A 21,406-nucleotide genomic window follows, 5' to 3' on the forward strand; every position below is an offset into this window, starting at 1 on the left:
GTTTCAAGCTGAAAACTTAAAATAATTTTATTATTCTTTATGTTATAAAAGCCCCTATCTTTAACCCAGACTTTTCCAATTTTTCAAAACATATTTCGCCCTGTTGCTCTATATTTCTGAAAGATCCGAGAACCAACAAATCAAATTAGTGTGGCCTAAGGGGCACATTTTTCTTGTGCTCGAATCACATTGACTACTGCATTAGTTTTATTACAATATTCGAAAAAAATAGATTATTGCTAGATTCATAGAAATTAAACTTAAAGAATGAGTGAAATCTACGAAAATATTGACTCAGAAAGAGTTTTACATCATGATTTTTAAATCTGTCTGTTTCGATATCTTAATTGTTTTGTTTCCTTATAATCTATGGGTCCGTTCATTTTTGTGGTTATGAGTTGCGTATGAGCATTTTTTTTGGTTTAGGTAACGTTTGTTTTATACCCATCGTTCTGCAGCCTGGCTATCAAACCAACAAAATTACTTTCTTCGGCCTTAAAATTTACCTGAGCAAAAAAAATGTTAATACGGATAACTCACTAGGACTTGAATATACGCACAAGTATGAACAATGGAAAGCCAACATTGGTACTGTTTTCTGATGAAACGCTAGTTCAACCTTCATTCATTGTGGTCAATTTGCACCAATCATGCAAAGTAATAAACATCATAATTAGATCAAATCTTCCTGTAACATGTCAATATTGTAGATTGCCTTTGTCATTTATGCGATGAATTGCTCTGTTTTGTCAAGAGTCCTGTTGATACAAAGATCAATTGTCCGTCTCAGTAAAAATAGATTTTGCTGCGTTAGTAGAAGTCACGCAAAGTCATCGTGCATTTTTTTCTGTCGTGGCAGGGAATTATATTCTCAATGATATTTTCGTTTCAAAGGTAAAAGGTTTTGGTGTGAAGTATTCCCATCTAATTTGAATAAAAATGGCGGCCTGTTTCATATGTACGTCACTGAACTGGCGTCACTGCGCTGGACGTTGGGGAAACAAACATAAGTTTGCATATCGATTCAAAACAAAGTTTCTTCGGTTGTCTTGTCAATGGTTGTGTGGGTGTGACATTTACCCGTCATTGTTTTTTTCTGTTTCTTCAAAGATGTTTGACTGTACAACACCAGTCTTTGTCAGGGAATGAGCAATCCACCGCTGAGATGACGTCACATTATGCAGATGAGACAAGTGACTTGGTGATCAGTAGATCGTAAGTTTAAATCAGAGCCTTACAACTATCCCTCAGTAGAGACAGAGAGCGCCACAAACTTCTGCAACTGATGGTCCCCTGCTCACCGAGTCACGTGACGTCATTTCAGCGGTGGAATGCTCTTTCTCTGACAAAGACTGGTGTTGCACAGTCGAACATTTGGGTAAGTCCAGTTTTTTGTGTGTTGGCAATTACAGTTAAAGCTTGTTTCAGAAATACATTTATATATAGCGTTTGCTCAGCTCTATTGTCTTCAGAATAATGAGCACATAGTTTTAACATTTCTCTTTTGCAGACCTGTCAAACTTACGTTATGTATCAGTGGGACTTGAGATTTTAGTGGGCTTTTTGGTTGCGCCCTATGGGACTGCATTGGCTTTCTTCAATATGACTGGTATGAAATTTCTATATCTTCCTCTGTGACATTGCTCTATATGTACATAAAACATTACTAAGTAAACATAAAGGTAGAAGTATCAGTGAGATCATAATTGTATTTCATATTAAGGATAATGATTATGCAGCATGCATATTTCAAGCTCTCAATACATTTTTGCCATTCACTTTAGACATTGATATTTTAACATTTTCGACAGTTGGAATAGAATTCAAGGAAATAAGTATTACAAAATGAACAGTAATTATAACTGTGTAAAATGCAAACTATTAATAAGATGTCTAACAATTCGCGTGTTGATACATGTTATTAAGTGCAATGGGTGATCAATAGGTTCGCGGCCTGACCCCAAAATAAGGTGCACAAATCACATTTCTTGGCATATTTATAAGATATAAAGCATTTTGAGCATGTATTCCGTAATTCTAAGAATGATTATTACTTTGCAGCCGACAGTCAGAAATGTAAGGTGAGAGAGACGAAAGAACATGGACAATTCAACTGAGGTGTGCGGGTCAACTTACTCTGCTAAAAGATAGATACCCACTTACACACACTTACACCATACACACAGTCTTACACATCTTTCTACTTGTAAGACGGAGGCATTCCTCATCAAATATTTTGACTGAATATCTAAAGATTTCATTTTGTGAGAAACTCGACCCACGGAACTCTGATCACAGTTCCCCTTTGGTTTCTTCGCCACTCACCTTCTGATTTTCAAATTTAAAGAACGTCAACTGATTTGAAATTTGGTGGATTTTGATGGCAGAATTCACTCTAAATAATTTTGTACCGACATTTTTCACGTTTTGAACTTTATTTCTGGATGAGGCCAAGCGATTATAGATCACCCCTTGCGCTTTACTTGATTGGGTATTAATAGTTGTGAGGTAACAGACCTTACGAAGATAACCTTACTTTTCTCATTTTATGTAGTTGTCTATCTCTTTTCGACAAAAATTGCCAATTTCTATTTCAGGACCTGATAATGGATTGATGATAGCTGCAGCTGCCATTGGTGTTGTTTGTATCGTAGGCCATACTGGAGTTGCCGTATGGTTTACTTATGCTATGCGTCAAGAGAAAAAACACGGCAAAGGTAAACCCTTTCTATAGTTTTCAGTTTTCAGATTGGTGCATTTCAGTGATAAAAGTATCAATCAGGTGACAGGGCAACCCAGTCTGAAAGAAGGTTATCCATGAATAAAGTGATTACACCTTGAAATATGTTGAAAATGTTGATGATGCTGAACATTGCTTAATTTTCCATCAGCATCAGCTGCAAAAAGTGAAAAATGTGAAAGTTAGAAAAAAAATGCAAGCAGCTTTGTTTTCCTTACCATTTCAGAGGCAATTTTAAGGCTGCCTTAACTTACTTAAAAAGAATAATTTTGTGAAAACATTATAAAAATTGATATCTACAAAAGAATTAATCATGATAATTCTAACTACAAACCTATGTATGTAGTTTATTGAGCATAAATATTTTGTAGCTGCACACATAAGATTTGTTTATTTTGTTGGAAAAAAACTAATTTAAATTATTCGCAATACACCCTACTTCTTAGTAAGTTCAAGATGTTCATTTGTAAAATCTTAGTTTCGGTACATACTATGATCTTAATTTATGTCATATCTTTATTCTCCATTTTACTTTTCATGGTTCGTTAAATTGAATAATACTTTACAGTGGCTTCATTTATAAGACACCTTGTTTCTTAAAGTAAGTCAGTGAATATCAATATCTTTGTTGATTGATAGATCGGTCATCCTTTAACTTCAAGTTGCATTTTAAAGATGTGAGTGCCTAGCTCGAATGTCATCCTAGTTCGTTCGTTCCAGTCTTTCCGTTCACCTAGAACTAAGAAGGATGGCATGTGTGCCTGAGCGTACCCCAAAAGTTTCCCTTTTCAGTGCATTGATGTCAAGTACTACCAGTATTTGTACTACCATAGCGTGATATCAAAAGCAAAGTACCTGCTGTTGAATCCTCGCCATTGAAAGGATGCCATGTGCCATCAACAGTGCCATCAACATGATCATAATTGCAGTTCAATTACAGTTCTTGATTTATATAATAACCATTTAGCAGACACAAGTGTTAGCGTAAGCGGCATTGATATCAGTCAATTATATATAACTAAGATTAACTCAAGTACAAAATATTTTCATTATCTGTTGTTACTATGACGTTATAATACTTTGAACTGGGTAAAGTCGGACCAAATCAACGCACCCACTTATTCCCTCTTCAGATGTCAAAACCAATCATCTATTGGAACACAGTTAAAGATAGAACACAATCTGATCTCATTTAGTATTACGGAAAGCATTTCTAATAGATGAGTAGTACGAGGCTTTTTTTCGAGAGGTTGTGATACAAGTTAAGCTCGACTCCTATCACCTTATTAATCACACAAAATATAACAAACTAAAATCATGTTTTAGTAAGTGCAGGGAATAATAATGGTTATTACACTTACAACGACCGAAAAAGAGGTCAATGCATACATGTAGGTGAGGTGAGGTGAGAGAATATCAACTTTACATTTAGCTAGAAATTCTACTTCGTTCAGATTCAGATATCCAATTTGAACATCTTAAGTTAAAGTTTCTACATCAGCAACAGAATATGTCAGCATTGATATCATGCTATTATAAAGGAGGGACGGAATAACTGAAAATTAACTTAAGTTTAACAGAGAACACTAGATTACTGTAACAGCCCTTCGTTTACAATAAGCTGTTATTAGCCGTGTCGTATTTGATTCTAGGAATACACATTTGTAGCGCAATTCAGTTCAAAACGGAAAAGTAACCCCTGCCATATACTACAAGAGCTATCTCTTCTGCCTACAGGCAAACAAGGGATACAAATGCAGATACCGCGTCCGCATGTATCAACAGAAACGGCAGATGCAACAAATGACTCGTAGGGACACAATCATTATATATAGCTTCTCCTTCGTGGTAACAGAAATGAACCCAGATCTAGAGTATACATTGTTCAGTAGTACAAAATATTAGCTAAATTGTAAAGTTTCATATAATCATTGTATTATCAGTAAATCATACATACATATATAGTCAGTCAGTCTGCGGTGGGCAAGTAAAATAATTTTTTTGTAGAATCTTTTTATCATAGTATGCATCGGTATCGCCATTTATCAAAAGGCATCTCTTCATCTTGAGTGAAAAATGACGTCACTGTAGGCATAGAATCTGATATCTAATAAAAGAAGGTATTGGAATTCATATACATTTTTGTACAATTAGTGTTAGCTAAAAACCACAGAATGATGTAATTTCAGAATGTTACATGGATTGATGTTCAATTGATGCATGATCATCAGACGTTTAGCAGCCTAAAGGTTGTTGTTTTATTGGTCTATAATCTACATTACGTTTGAAAGAAGTTGTAGCAATGATAGGTTTGGTTGGTCTAGATTTTCATGTAGTGATGAAGATTGTAATGTAAGAAGGAACCTGAACTTTCTATATAATTAGAAACGGTATTAAATGTACGTGATTATGTGACAGTTGCGAGCTTAGTTGTGGCAGCATAATGTATTTAAGTTGAGGTTTAACACAGCATTCACGGCTCATTTAGAATTGTTTCCTGCTTACTTCCGGTTAGACTAAAGGCTCGTTCTCATAAAAATGTGCAAAATGCTGTCGCACTTCATTACGACTTGCTTTTTACGGACACAATCATTGCTCTTTATTCTCCCTAAACACCTGCTATATTTCATTTTTAAAAAGCACCAAGTTTGGTTGCTTAAAGAAATTATGCGAAGCGGCTGTCGCATAAAGCAGCAGAAAACGTAACGATTTTTTTCGAAAATTGTTGTTTGGCTGAATGAAGCCAGCTAGCCTCTGACAGTCAATTATATTCGTTCCTGTCACTGCTCTTGCATGCTTGCTGTATGTGTTATGTGGTTTATGCCTATCACCAAATTCAGTATCATATGTTACCGTTTGAGTAGGGCAGTCGTAGCATTTAGCTTAGCCACATGCAAGACAAGAAATTGCCATTTTATGACGTTTTGCAATTTTCCTTGCTTTTTAAACGAGCAAGAAACCACCTCGCAAAAGAAAACGTTTATTGTAATGGCTGTAACATCTATTACCGCTTGATTCTTTCTACGTTATTTACTGGACCTGGTGCAAGAAAGCTGTGCAGTTTTCCAATGTCGGTACGCACATTCTCAGACTCCAAAAAGTTTGAATCCTTTCAAAGAATAATTCAGAGTGAAATATGGTGACATGCTTTACCGGTAACGTAATACTATGAAAACAGTGTTTGATATGAGACATGATCAAATAGAAAACGATCGTATTGTTTTTTTTATAGAAAATGCAATGTATTTACTGTGTTTTGCATGATTTCAGTTTCTCATTCTCAAGATATGAGTCAAACAAGCCTCAGGTAAGCAGATTTAGGATAAACAGTTAACTTTAACTTTAAAAAATAGAACTTGTGTACAGAAATATGTTTCAATTCAATTTGATTTATGTGCGATTGTCCAATTTTTTCTCATGGACCATGTCCTCTTCGTGTTGTTGTTTTTAATTCGACATGACATGTTCAGATTTCGAAATCAACTTTCTCAACATAAGGAGGATCAGAACAGTAATCGGAATAAAATCTGAAAAAAATACGACCATTTCTGGTTAAAATGGTAAAATTTCTGTTTTCAAATACATTTTTCAGGTCTCAGAGTCATATTCAGCTTGAGCAGCAGCATGCTGAATACGATGGACAGGTTACAAAACATGTGGAGCCCCCAAGTGATGAAGTGAAAACTTTAAAAAAATTGACTGGAAATACATGAAAAGAAAAAAAAGAAGATAAGTTTGCCTTCTATAACAATTTTCCTTTTCATTGCGTTGTCTTTCATCCACATTTTGTCCCCTTTCTTCCCTTGTCTTAAATTGCTATTTAGCTTTTGCTGTTGGTAATACTTGTAGATCTCTGTCTCAACTTCTCTGCAATTCTATGCGTGTTGTTTTGCAAGAAGACAAGAAGATGGTTGCACTTAATTTTCCTCATTTTATGATATTATAGTGGTGCAGTTTGCCAATTGCCAATTTACATGTTGCATCGGGAAACAATGTAAATTATTCAATATAATGTATAGTGATTTGGTTGACATGTGTCCATGGTACATGGTATCATAAATTTTCAGGTTATCATGTATTAGATATTAGGCTTTATAGGCTATTGTCCCAAAGCTTTTGCCACCGATTTGTATCATTTTCAACAGACAGAAGAGGACGGTTGAAAACAACAACAGGGTTTCTTTGATGATGTGTATAAAATGGTCACGTTCATGCAAGTCAATGTGTAAATATCTGTAAAGAAATCTTTGGACCTGTTGACCGAAACTCTTCATTATCATCTAATGCGGAGATGCATCATTCTCAAAGTATACAGTTTTTCAATCAGGATATAGGAGATTCTTCTTTCACAACCAGTAATTCTCACCTGCTGACGTTTCAGTGTCTGTCAGACACCTTCTTCAGAGCTTCTGACTGGAGTACTGCTTCTCGCCGCTATAAGTAGCCGAAGTAGGTGACGCTTTTGCAGCGAGAATACAATCCCAAACGTGGCTAAGTTTGTATCCCCCCTCTTCCAGGTTCATCAGTGGTGTTGACTTCCTTATCCAGACGGCTTCCTTGATCCACCGGATACGTCTGTTGTCCTCTCTGTCTATTACACAGTTTTGTCTGGCAATGTGGTCTGTGACTGCAGACTCCTTCTCTGCATGTGTATGTTTTTTCTGGGATCTTGTGTACTTTACAGCATGGATGTTATCATCTTCTTTTTTGTGTTCTTCTGGCTTTGTCCCAAAGGTCCTTCCTGCTTCACCTATGTACACTTCCTAACAGCTCTTACATGGAATATTGTACACACAATCTGTTTAGGCTGGGTCCTCTTAGTTGTCCTTAGGGTGCACCAGCAGGCTCCTCAGTGTTGTTTGGGTCTTACTGCAGTGACAATGTTGTGTTTTTTGAACACCCTTTCCAACGGCTCTGTGACACCTTTGACGTACGGGATGGTCACCATACTAGACTTTTCCTCTTTTCTCTTACTCTTTTCTTTCTGTTTGTGTCTGCCCGTGAGTTGGTCGACTTTCTTAAATGTCCATTGAGGGTAGCCAAGCGTGTTTCCAGTTCTTTATCTTGATCCTCCGTTATCACTGCATTAAACTTGTCCAATAATGTTCGAATGACTCCCAGTTTTTGGTGCAATGGGTGATGGGACTGAAAGGTGAGGTACAGGTCTGTATGTGTGCTTTTCCTATACACCAAGAGTTTGACTGTGCCGTCCTCCTTCCGTACCAGCAAAGTGTGGAGGAAAGGTAGTGTACCATCCGCATCTCCTTCATATGTGAACTGTATACTACCTGTAGGGTCAGTGTCGTTGAGGTGATCTGTGAGTCCCCTCCTCACAACTTCCATTACATCATCAACATACCTCTTCCATAATTTCGGCCTGCATGTGATGGGTGCCGTGGCTATGGCTTGTCGCTCAAACCATTCCATAAACAGCTGGATACTGACTTTTCCGAGCGAATCCAATTCAGATTCATGTTGCGTTCTCAGGTTATATGAAATTTAACATTAAATATGTTGATAGTTACATGAATCGTTACATTACATAGTATCAAAATCACGCATAGCACAAGCGAACAAACATGATTAAAAACAGTTTAAACAGATCATCGCTATGTTGTTCCCAAACAATCTGGGTAAATTTGAAGTTAACTACAATAGCATAGTATTAGATTAGTTCTTATTATACAGCTTCAGAGCTCTAGGTAAGAATGACAGTTCGTGCCTCTTTGATCGGCTATGTGGCGTCATAACCCGTCTATCGTTGTTCCGTGCTCGGATACTGAGGTGCACCGACCGATTCCGATGCCGTATGTGTCTGGATCCCTGATGCACCTCGGATACCTGAGAATATTTGCGGGGATCCTTCGTTTTTAAATATTTGCCAATATGGCAGAGATGTTCGGATTGTTTGTTTGACGGTAGTTGCTTCGGATCCTGACGGCTAAATACACACTACACGGAATGACCTTGGATCCTGACGAATTCAGCGGATCGCAATCGTGCACCATATGCGGAACGTCACTACCGTCACTCCCAGTACCGACAAAAGCTCCACACAACTGTGACTCTCTACAGACTTTTGAATGGACGCTGCCCTCCGCATCTACAAAGTTTGCTGCCCCGAACACGTGCGCCTGATACCAACTCTCGCTATCCCCTAAGATACATTGAACACCTTTATACCATCTTCAGTCTGACTACTCCAGCGTGCAAGACTACTAGATCTCAGAGAACATTCATTAGTAGAGCGATTTCACTCTGGAACTCTGTTCCCAGTGATATCCACACATCCCTCACTGTCAGCTCCTTTGAAAATAAACTCTGTACATCACTCGGCAACAAATACTCTGTAAATAATGACTGACCTACCTCAAATATTAAACTCTGTTGTGTTCTCACCACAAAAGCGCCACCTACTTCGCTTATTATAGCGGTGATCAGAAGCAGTACTCCAGTGAGAAGCTCTGACGAAGGTGTCTGACAGACACCGAAACGTCAGCAGGTGAGAATTACTGGTTGTAAAAAAAGAATCTCCTATATCCTATGTTCTACCCACCTGATGAAATTATTTTCGGAAGTTTGTCAATCATGTTCACATATACATATATACATAGAAGCAAGCTATGATTATTGTATTAGATTTAATGACACTTATGTTGAATTCTCAAGAAACTGTGGAGATTATGTAACGTGTTTTAGTAACAAAAGCAAATTATACTGTAATTCTCTATGTACTAAACAGTGCATTGTACTGAATTAAAAGACAAAATAATAGGTTCTTAATAGAGTATTGGTTTGAACATTAAAATTTTATGTACAATACTAACATTGTTGTACTTGATAACAATATTAATCCAGGACAATTCTGGCATACTTTCAGGACACTAAGTGTAAATGTTTGATGTTAACGTTCTTTGAAATCAAGAAAGTTTATTTTATCTTACAATGGCTTTGTTGCAAGCAGTGTATTAGTGAGATATATAAACTTGTGTAACTAAGATGACTAACTTTATGTTTGTATGACTCTGCATTATAACGGAAGGGTATGTGTCTTTGATTGATGTTAAACTGACATGTTTTTTATAAGTGCTGTATCATTTCCGCCAGTGTTCTTCGTAGGTTGAATTTTAGTTGTGATTTGAAATGATAACTGTTGATTTCTATAATATTTCCATGCAGTGAATATAAGGACATTATGAAATTTACTAGAAAGTGTGTCAAATAGCCAAAATGATTGATTTGTTGGTGAATATTCTTCCTCTGCACATTACTCTTGATATGGTTGACATAACCTGTCTAAGATATAATTGCATCTGTAACATCTATAACAAGTCAAAATCATGAGTCAAAATCGAACATCATGAAACGCTTATGGTATAACGTATTCTTAAGGTATTCCTGGCATCAATAGATATGTTATTTCAAACGGAAATGCAGTTTTAAGCGGAGAGGATTCTGGTGCCTTTCTTAATTAATACAAGATGTTTGCCCCGCGTTGCGGAAGCGTAGTGCGATCTGATCAAGTCAGGTCTGATTGCCCCTGGTATTGTTGTCCGACAAGCAAAAAGACGGTCATTTGTACTGATAATTATACGAGCGTATTTTGTCTGACACCTCCATGTAATTTGATACATCGCTATCTCTTCTATTTTACGATACCCTTTTGTCAGTTGAATGGCAGTAAAGGTTTCCCTGTAAATGCGCAGCCGCTAAATTGTACAGATTTACGCTAAACACTCTGATGTTGACAGACTGTTGCCGCTTGATTGTGAAATAACGCTCGCCACCATCGTCCTCAACGCATTGAACGGCTCTACATCTAATGTCCAATAAATAGAGTGTTTTGTGTTTTGATGTTTCAAACAGTTTTCAAATAAACGGAGGAATGTCGTATATATCAGTCTATATGTGTCTATTTACTATTATCTAAATACATGTACAGTTGTACATATATATCAATATGTCTATATCTGAAGTAAAAAAGGAAAAGAAAACATATAAATATATATAGAGAGAGAGAGAGCATAGAGAGATCTAGCTATATATATATATATATATATATATATATAAATATATATATATATATATATATATATATATATATATATATATATATATATATATATATATATATATATATATATATATATATATATATATATATATATATATATATTTATATATATATATATATATATATAGCTAGATCTCTCTCTATATATATATGATAGAGTATATGCATATGCATATGATAGAACAATATATATATATATATATATATATATATATATATATATATATATATATATATATATATATATATATATATATATATATATATATATATATATATATATATATATATATTGTTCTATCATATGCATATACTCTATCATATCCGATATCTTTCATAATCCCATTGCAATGAATGCAGCCCATATAATTTGTGGTAGGTTGAACATTTATATGCAAGCATGCCAAGGAGAAAATTATTTTAATCATTAATACGAAAATGACAGAAGCACTTGGTGATAAATGATGGGAATGGTATACCAGCAGCATGTCCAAGGTAGCTGTAGGTGAATACCACAACGCATAAATTATGTTAATGTGTCATCATCATCATCATCAGTTCCTTTGCATCCTGCCGGACGATCAGTTCAGCGTCGGTGGGCTCGTCCGTGGGCGATGTTAACCCTCAAACCACCGTATGGGGTTAAAACTGACCCCAGGCGTATATCAACATGTACCAGTTTGACATTTCGAGTCGAAAACAAAATTCCTTCTATGAGTTTGTTTGTATATATGTCTTATAACTTCTCACAAGTTTTTACCGAGATTGGCTGATTGTTGATTAAGTTATCCTAGAAAGTTTACGCATGGTCCAGTGGGGTCAAAACTGACCCCAGCAAAATCTGCACTCATATTCCTATTGTTTGATACTTGTCATCTAGTAACAAGTATGATAAGGGTTATTATGGTCATAGTTACAAAATCTAATTTAGTAGAAACGTGAAAAAAAAAAATTTTTTTAGATGAACGTAAAGATTAATGACGTTGCGACGTATTATGACGTCATTTATGTGATTTTATTGACGAAAACCAACAAATTGGGTATTTCCATATAATCCAAAGGTACACGATAAAACTTAGATAGAAATTATGTATGATAAATCATAATATATCCAAAGACGTGATTTGTAGATGGCAACAGGAACGACGTCAAAATGACGTCATAAAAATTATATTCATAGCAAGTTACACTAGCGAAATCCGCCATCTTGAATTATTTTGAATGAATTTTTTCATCATATAACCTAATAACACAATAAAAATGGACCAAAACGTTTATATTAAGATTGTTTCTGTTTGAATAAACATGGTAATGATGAAATTTGAGGTTGAAAAAGCCGGTTATAGCTAATCTTATTATATCGTCTGCCATCTTAGATTTTGACCGATGACGTTATCAAATATGCATAAATTATGAATATAAAATCATTAAAGTGATAGTGAATTAAATTGGTTGGTATTGATGTAAAAAAATAAGTGTAGTTTAAAAAGACAGCCCTAGTCTACTAATCCAAAATTAGCGACTTTTTTCCAAATATGGCTCTAAGAAACCGGTTGCCATGGTAACATGAAAACATTGATTGGATATTTCATTAAATCAAAATTGTTGCCAACGAAATTTTAGCAAAGGTGACCAAGTTTGGTTGTTCTAGCGTAAGACATTCAGATGCTATATGACATCAAGTGTTGGCGCAGGCCTCAAAAGAGCCCGCTTGTCTGAATAGTAAACTATCTACACTGCGCAATCATTGAATCATCCTTAATGAGTTATGGGGTAGTGCCGAAGTCGCGTGATGAAAGAGAGTCCCTACATATCAACTAATGAAAGGAAGGGCGGGTGGGTGGGGGCGCTAAAACCAAGAGCCCGACTCCTCGCTACTTTTGTCCAACCCTTGCTCACTCTGTCCGGGACCTGCCTTCCACCACGCTCCTCGGCGTTGCGGATGATTTCAGTTAACTACACAGCATGGTCAACTGCCGCTCCTTTTATAGCATTAGGTGATGTCATTGGCGGATTGATCCAATTATAGCGCAGTGTAAATAGTAAACTATCTACACTGCGCAATCATTGAATCATCCTTAATGAGTTATGGGGTAGTGCCTACGTCGCTACGTTCTATCCTGATAGCCCTACTTATATCAACCTTTCTTCATGACCGTAGGCAATTCATAACTACAACCCCCATACTCATCCAAACCGCCACAACCTAAACCTATCCCATTCTCATCCCATTCTCATCCCATCCTAATCAGCACCTTTTCGGACGGGTGACAGAAAAATATATTAAAACCCCAAGCCAATAATCGCAAAAATATTCCCTCTTTGCACAGGCTTGGCACAAAAACCGACATACCGCAAATAAACTGCATAACGTTGACTTACAGTAATCTTGCCGTAAGGCTAATTGTACGTCTCTATGTACAACATTCTTACCTCGAACCAAACGCATCGTCTATCCCCCATCCTAATCACTTACTGGGACGTAAATGAGCACACATGTAGTATTCACCAAATATGGGGGGATGACACAATTGACATCTGGGACGAGTTAGGGCACTGTCCCTGATTGATAAACCTCCGACCATGCGGTCCGGAGTCAGTCTGAAGTCCATCTCCGTGTGTGCTGCTGTGCCTCTCTTAGCCTTGTTCTTACCACATAACAATTGGTGGCAGCGGCCTATACTTCCGAGTATATTTTATCCACGCCATGGCAGCCGCACAACGTTCGACTCCCCCCGAGACCCCCCCCCCCCCCGTCCTTCGACGGGAGCGACGACTTCCAGTTCTGGAGCCAGCAATTCGATGCCTGGGCCGAGTCCCAACCACTGGACGACCCATGCAGCGAAGCTGCGCCACCTCCCCACCTACCTCACCGGCGCAGCGTTCGGCTACTACACCGAACTGCCGGACGCTACCAAAGGCCACAGTATGAATCCCACCTCATCTCCGAACTCTGCACCCGACTTGGAATTCGTAAAACGCGCACATCGCCCTACCATCCACAGGGCGACGGCCAAGTCGAGCGATTTAACCGGACGATGAAAGACATACTTGCGAAGTGTTTAGCAGGGCGCGAGAACGACTGGGACAGAATCCTACCCCACGTCGCCCTGGCCTACAACACCAGCCGCCACACCACCTCCAAGCGCTCTCCTTTCTACCTCGTCCACGGCCGAGAAGCCCACCTACCAGTGGACGTCGCCTGTCAGCTACCAGCCACAACAGCACACCTGGCCGACCTGACGACAGCCATCACGTCAGTCCGCGACGCCATCGCCCAGTCCCATCAGACGCAAGACCAACATCAAGCCCCCCGTGTCAACTACCACCAGTACAGAGTCGGTGATCGCGTCTGGCTTCACCATCCACCTTTAGCACTGTACAAACTCCGTCTCCCTTGGACTGGACCGTTCACGGTCATGGCCACCCTACCACCCGGTGAGCCAGCGCCCATCCTGTATCGTATACAACATGACACCGGTCGCCAGCGCCAACAAGTAGTCCATCACAACCGACTGAAGCCGTACATCGCCCCTACCCGCCGACTCCTGCCACACACATACCCAATATGTATTTGGATCTGCCTTTAATCTCCCTCCACTGACTAGGTGGAAACCAAACCTATCACCGTCAACAGAGGATCACGTCTTCCTTTAGTTAATGGCCTAGCTTGTGGATGATGACAATATCTTAATCCAAGACCCTCTCTCATCATAAAGTGATATCGCGTCTCCAAAACTAGGAGCTGCTCAATCCAACCAAAATGCCATTCTAGTTCACCCAAGAACCTCTCACCGTCAACAGAGGATCACGTCTTCCTTTAGTTTAGCCTAGCTTATGGATGATGACAATATCTTAATCCAAGACCCTCTCTCATCAGAGAGTGATATCGTGTCTCCAAAACTAGGAGCTGCTAAACCCAAACCAAAATGCCATTCTAGTTCACCAAAGAAGAACCAATAAAGCCAGGGAACATCTTCCGACGCCTCAGCCTTTCTTTACCGACAAGGACAGGGTCTGAAAACCGCTGCAGACTAAAGCTTACCTTACGCCTAATATTTCCTCGAATGGGCGGGTCTGGTAAGCGCCGTCCTGCTCGAAGCCCCGTTGAAGCTCGTTGTGAGTCAAACGCCTAAGCCAGCCTCTCTTCAACTCTAAGAAGTGCATTTGAACCCATACTCAAACTCGAGCAGACCATTTCCCTTACTCTACCGTCAAGTAAACTTGCGTTTATCCGGCTTCCGACCTACAGCCCCAATCAAAAGATGGCTTTACCATCGATGGGCCCAGTCGTTTGAGACGAAAAAATATCTAAAATAGCTCTTCGCTTCCACGCCTTAACTGGGCCGGATCGCCTAAACCCGTTGGCCTAGACCCCATCTGGCGTAGTCGCACCCGCTGCCGGCAACTTATCCCCTTAGCTAACATTTTTTAAGGAACAGATTTCTCTCCCATCTTGCATTTCTCCTAGGTTTAAACTCCCATGCCCTACAAGGACATAGCCACTGTTACCATCTACCAACGGTCTCCCAATGTACCTACCGTGACCGAAAAAACAATGACTGTTTTCTAAGAGCAATCTGTCACAGTTTCAGTCCATGCGCACCGTCCCTTCAGCACTCCCGGCTTGTGTCTTACTCATATGCATGACGAGACCATCGATATCGCCATTGAGTGCCTCTATCCACCACGAGCGTGACCTATCAACCTTCAGCGCTAGTCATGTATAAGACGGCATCTGACTGCGTATTACTGGTCATTCACACATAAAACGCGCCGAACAGACACTCTCGTGGCGAGAGTAACGAACGTCACATGCCCGATGCCAAATTACTTCCTGCTTGCCAATTGTGTCACCGCCGGACCGCCCATCAATTGGTGCCTCTCTTGCAAATCGCCACTATAACAGCCAAGTGACCCGACAACATGCACGACAAATACTCTCGCCTGTCAAATGTGCTACCAGCATTCGCACTCGAAAATGCGCCACAATGACACTCAACTGACAATGTCGCCGAACCTGACATGCACGACGCAAACTCTTTGCCGCCCTATTATCCGACAGCGAGAGCGTGCAATAAACACCAAAATACCTCTCAACCGACAACATCGTCGTACATAACATGGGGCACGTAAATCTTACAACCCTTGCCATGTGATCCTCCGCCCAGCTGGTAGTGCTACCATGTCGAGTGTACGTGTGCAAACAGCCACCTTACAACATTGATGCGCCGCACCTGCACAATTCAAAGTCATCTGGCGCTCGCCATACGAGCCACACACTTAACCTTTCAACAACTAGGTCATAAACGTATTCCCATGGCAACGAATACCTACTAACGCTCGCCATGTAGGTCACGCTCGCCTTCCCGACACACCGCATGCACGTTACACACCCTTCACGAGCATGATGTATGCCACATGCACGAATGCCTGCCCTAAGACATGCCAAAGAAGACCCTACCCTACCGAGGATATTAACAAACCCCACATGCACGACGTAACCCTTCACGATCGCCACGTGTGTCATGCTCGCCATTAGCCATCCGTACTAAGATCGTGCCAAATAACATTCAACGGAGGATATAGACGACACCACATGCACGTCGTAAATCTCCTCACACTCACCATGTGTGTCACGCGTCAGTGTGCCCGCACTGAAACGTGCCAAATGAACACTCCACTGAAGACAACGACGAACACCGCCTAAACGACGTATACCCTTCACACTCACCATGTGTATCACGCTCGTTCTGCCCGCCAACGAGTGTCCGCACAAACCGTGCCCAAAAAAACCCTCCACTAAGGACATCAACTGACACCACATGCATGACGTATACCCTTCACACCCGCCATGTGTATCACGCTCGACCACCCTACAACGAACGCCCGCACTAAAACTGTGTCATAAGAATATTCCACTGACACCAAATGCACGATGTTAAGCCTGTGAGCCTCGTCCTGTGAGTCACGCCCGATAGCCCGACCGTGAGTGTCCACACTAAATGTGCCACAGAAATATACCACTGGGACATGGACGAACACCACATGCACGATGTGAGGCCCGTGAGCCCCGCCCTGTGAGTCCCGCTCGACAGCCCGACAGCGAGTGTCCACACCAAATGCACCAAAAACGCTCCAGTGAGGACACCATATACACGATATACTATATCCTTCCCACCCAACCTATGTATCGCTCGACTGCCCCTCCGCGAGTGCCCGCACTAAATGCGCTAGATACCTCTCCCCTGAGGGCATAGACACGTACCACATGCACGATGTAACGTGTCTGCAACTCTCGATCTCGCGATGTGTCACGCTCCACCGCGAGTGCCCGCACTAATTGTGCAAAGGAACACTCAACTGAGGACATCAAAGAACACCACCACGACACAAATCCCATGTTACGGGTGTCACACTCGAAGGCCCCTCAGCGAGCGTCCGCGCCAATTGTACCGAAGAACACTACACTCAACTGAGGAGATCGACGAACATCACCACGACGCACACATCTGTCACGCTACGTGTATCACCGATCGACTGTCCCTCAGCTAGCGCCAGCACTAAAATGTGCCAAATAACACTCAACTGAGGACATCGACGAACACCACTACGACGTACACATCTCTCACGTCACGTGACACACTCGACTGCCCCACAGCAAGTGCCCGCGTTAATCGCGCCTAAGAGCACTCAACTGAAGACATCGACGAACACCACTACGACGTGTAAATTGCTCGTGTCACGCGTGTCACGCTCGACTACCCCACAGCGAATGCCCACACTAATTGTGCCTAAGAACACTCAACCGAGGACATCAACGAACATCACGACGTGCCCAATTGTCACGTCACATGTGTCACCGCTCGACTGCCCCTCAGTTAGTGTCAGCACTCAACTGTGCCAAATAAAACTCAACTGAGGGCATCGACGAACATCACCACGACGTACACACCTCTCAAGTCACGTGTGTCACCGATCGACTGTCCCTCAGCTAGTGCCAGCACTAAAATGTGCCAAATAACACTCAACTGAGGACATCGACGAACATCACCACGACGTACACATCTGTCACGCTACGTGTATCACCGCTCTACTACCCCTCAGCTAATGTCAGCACTAAAATGTGCCAAATAACACTCAACTGGTGACATCAACGAACATCACCACGACGTACACATCTGTCACGTTACGTGTGTCACCGCTCGACTGCCCCTCAGCTAGTGTCAGCGCTAAAATGTGCCAAATAACACACGACTGGGGACATCGACGAACATCACCACGACGTACACATCTGTCACGTTATGTGTATCACCGGTCGACTGCCCCCCAGCTAGTGTCAACACTAAAATGTGCCAAATAACACTCAACTGAGGACATCGACGAACATCACCACGACGCACACATCTGTCACGTTATGTGTATCACCGGTCGACTGCCCCTCAGCTAGAGACAGCGCTAAAATGTGCCAAATAACACTCAACTGAGGACATCGACGAACATCACCACGACGCACACATTTGTCACGTCACGTGCGTCACCGCTCGACTGCCCCTCAGCTAGTGTCAGCACTAAAATGTGCCAAATAACACTCAACTGAGGACATCGACGAACACCACCACGACGCACACATCTGTCACGTTATGTGTATCACCGCTCGACTGCCCCTAAGCTAGCGTCAGCACTAAAATGTGCCAAATAACACTCAACTGAGGACATCGACGAACATCACCACGACGCACACATCTGTCACGTCACGTGTGTCACCGCTCGACTGCCCTTCAGCTAGTGTCAGCACTAAAAATGTGCCAAATAACACTCAACTGGGGACGTCGACGAACATCACCACGACGCACAAATCTCTCACGCCACGTGCGTCACCGCTCGACTGCCCTTCAGCTAGTGTCAGCACTAAAAATGTGCCAAATAAAACTCAACTGAGGGCATCGACGAACATCACCACGACGTACAAATCTCTCACGTCACGTGTCACCGCTCGACTGTCCCTCAGCTAGTGTCAGCACTAAAATGTGCCAAATAACACTCAACTGGGGACGTCGACGAACATCACCACGACGCACCCATCTGTCATGTCACGTGTGTCACCGCTTGACTGCCCCTCAGCCAGTGTCAGCACTAAAATATGCCAAATAACACTCAACTGGTGACGTCTACGAACATCACCACGACGTACAAATTTCTCACGTCACGTGTGCAACCGCTCGACTGCCCCTCTGCTAGTGTTAGCACTAAAATGTGCCAAATAACACTCAACTGGGGACGTCGACGAACACCACCACGACGTACACATTTGTCACGTCACGTGTGTCACCGCTCGACTGCCCCTCAGCTAGTGTCAGCACTAAAATGTGCCAAATAACACTCAACTGGGGACGTCGACGAACATCACCACGACGTACAAATTTCTCACGTCACGTGTGCAACCGCTCGACTGCCCCTCTGCTAGTGTTAGCACTAAAATGTGCCAAATAACACTCAACTGGGGACGTCGACGAACACCACCACGACGTACACATTTGTCACGTCACGTGTGCAACCGCTCGACTGCCCCTCTGCTAGTGTTAGCACTAAAATGTGCCAAATAACACTCAACTGGGGACGTCGACGAACACCACCACGACGTACAAATCTCTCAGTAATACGTACCTCATATTGCTACTCGACAGTTGTCCACGGCATCCCTAATGTCTCCACCGCACGCCTCTCTACTCCAGCATGTTTTCTCCCGTCTCGGTAGCGACTGCTGCAGCCGAAGTGGTTGTCATTTCTGTCACCGCAGTCTCCCATCTTCCGGAGTGACTTGCCAGCCTAAAATAAACAACACCCATGAGACAACCACTCGTAAACAAAGCAAAGGAAAATCAACAAACAACACGTCTCAAAAGAAACGAGCTCCGAAAAGCCTGAAGACCTCGCCTATAAATTACAAACAAACGCGGAGCTTGTTCCACCATCGCTTCTCTGTCACTGCAAGGTTCTTGTCCGCCACAATTGGTAGGCAGCTTTTCATAGGCAGTACCGGCCTCCAGGACGCCAAACTGTAGACAACAAAACACAAAACGTATCGCATCAGGCATAATCAGAACAAAAACGCAGACAAACATGTCCGGCGTCTCCGTCATACAAATGCAAATCACCGAAATACGATTCAAAGAAAGAAAACCCAAGTACGCCGGACTCCCGCCAAAATTCCTGCAGACAAAAATGGTGGCAGCAGGTCAGCTGCCCTGGCAGATGCCACTTCACGCCATCGCCACAGGTCCTGCATCTCTCGAGTAGGCAGCCCCAAGTGTCCGCGTGTCCCATCCTTCTGGGTGCTGAGTTGGACTCTGACGAGGCCCATCCAGCACTTGAACAACGGCGGCGACTTTCTTGGTGTAACGCCTGCCTGACGTGCTAAACATGTCCGCTGCGGAACCGCTTGCCTCCTAAGTGTTGACTGCCGGGGTCGCCTGTTGTGTGAAGTCCTGCAAACTCGCAGTGGGTACCCGTGGAGCTTGGCTTATCACTGTAAAGGCACACAACACCACTTAATGGCCGAAGCAAAACACACAAAACACACGCTACCCACCCAAGGAAACTTACATCGAAAGGGAAGAACAAGTCCCAATCCGACCGAGGGCCAGGACACCGATTTGCCAAGGCCGAAAGCTCCACTCAGGTACCCTTCCCTTACCATTTACTGTAAACCACCCGAGTAACCCTGTTACGAAAACCAGAGAACAAAAGAAATTCTCCACGCATACAAATGCAAATGTCCCACGTGCAAAAAAGCCGCCAAAATCCCGTCGACAAAAACAGCTGCAACGAGAAATCGTCAAAACACGCTAAAAAAGGCACTTGAGAAAACCCCGAGGTTAAAACAAGCTACAAAACACCCCAGGAAACAAACCCAACTCGTAAAAACGAAGCCACAAGCAGAAAACTGAAAAACGGGAAAATAACAGCCGTCAACTAAACTCGTTACGGCCTAAAAACAAAACGTCCCCCGCTCTGCCAAAACCAGCTCAGTAACTAGCCAAACCTTGACCGAAATTCGGTCGTGGTAGTCCAGAAAACCTCTCCTAGGACTCAAGACGCTGCCAAAGGCCGCTCGAAGCACCGGTGGACGCACACTCCATTGTAAGAAGACCCCACTTCGAGCCCGGGACAGACTGCCCACCACGTCCAGTCGTTGCGTAGGATTTCAGTTAACTACACAGCATGGTCAACTGCCGCTCCTTTTATAGCATTAGGTGATGTCATTGGCGGATTGATCCAATTATAGCGCAGTGTAAATAGCGTTAGTTGCAAAAGACGATGTTCCCTATTTTTGCATAAATTATGACAATGAGCAGAAATTATTCACACCTTATCATGTCAAACTGACCCTTATAGATTACTTAAACTAAACATATATACAAACCACAAAAATAGTCACCAATAAAGCTATATTTGTAGAAAACATTGTGGGGTCAGTTTTGACCCCATACGGTAAGATTAGTCGTAACAATAGTGGTGTTTAAAAAACACACCGGCGACGTGAAGATGATGCAATGTAGGTCCTCATTTGCATGATTTATATCTTATTA

At 41.8% G+C, this 21,406-nt stretch overlaps 2 protein-coding genes across 2 annotated transcripts in view; one reads left to right on the plus strand and one right to left on the minus strand.

Annotated features, from left to right (window-relative positions):
* LOC136424561 (tyrosine-protein kinase receptor Tie-1-like) overlaps positions 1 to 21,406 on the plus strand; it is a 91,822-nt gene that overhangs the window by 48,443 nt on the left and 21,973 nt on the right. The window lies entirely within an intron of this gene.
* Positions 18,780 to 21,112, minus strand: LOC136424355 (uncharacterized). Its single transcript, XM_066412924.1, has 4 exons — positions 20,860 to 21,112; positions 20,007 to 20,343; positions 19,787 to 19,873; positions 18,780 to 19,643 (listed from the first exon to the last, which is right to left on the minus strand). Exons 2-4 carry the CDS (start codon positions 20,139 to 20,141, stop codon positions 19,491 to 19,493), a joined length of 375 nt encoding a protein of 124 aa, XP_066269021.1. The 5' UTR covers positions 20,142 to 20,343; positions 20,860 to 21,112; the 3' UTR covers positions 18,780 to 19,490.

This window comes from Branchiostoma lanceolatum, chromosome 18 (assembly GCF_035083965.1).
Source record: "Branchiostoma lanceolatum isolate klBraLanc5 chromosome 18, klBraLanc5.hap2, whole genome shotgun sequence".
NCBI classification, from domain to species: Eukaryota; Metazoa; Chordata; class Leptocardii; order Amphioxiformes; family Branchiostomatidae; genus Branchiostoma; species Branchiostoma lanceolatum.

What these genes read in the sequence shown, in the direction of transcription:
- LOC136424355 (XM_066412924.1), bottom strand. Translation starts at nt 20,141, where the DNA reads ATGGGACACGCGGACACTTGGGGCTGCCTACTCGAGAGATGCAGGACC. An exon ending in AATTTTGGCGGGAGTCCGGC is followed by an intron (nt 19,874 to 20,006) that starts GTACTTGGGTTT and finishes TGTTGTCTACAG; the next exon opens with TTTGGCGTCCTGGAGGCCGG. An exon ending in GCAGTGACAGAGAAGCGATG is followed by an intron (nt 19,644 to 19,786) that starts GTGGAACAAGCT and finishes TGTTTATTTTAG; the next exon opens with GCTGGCAAGTCACTCCGGAA.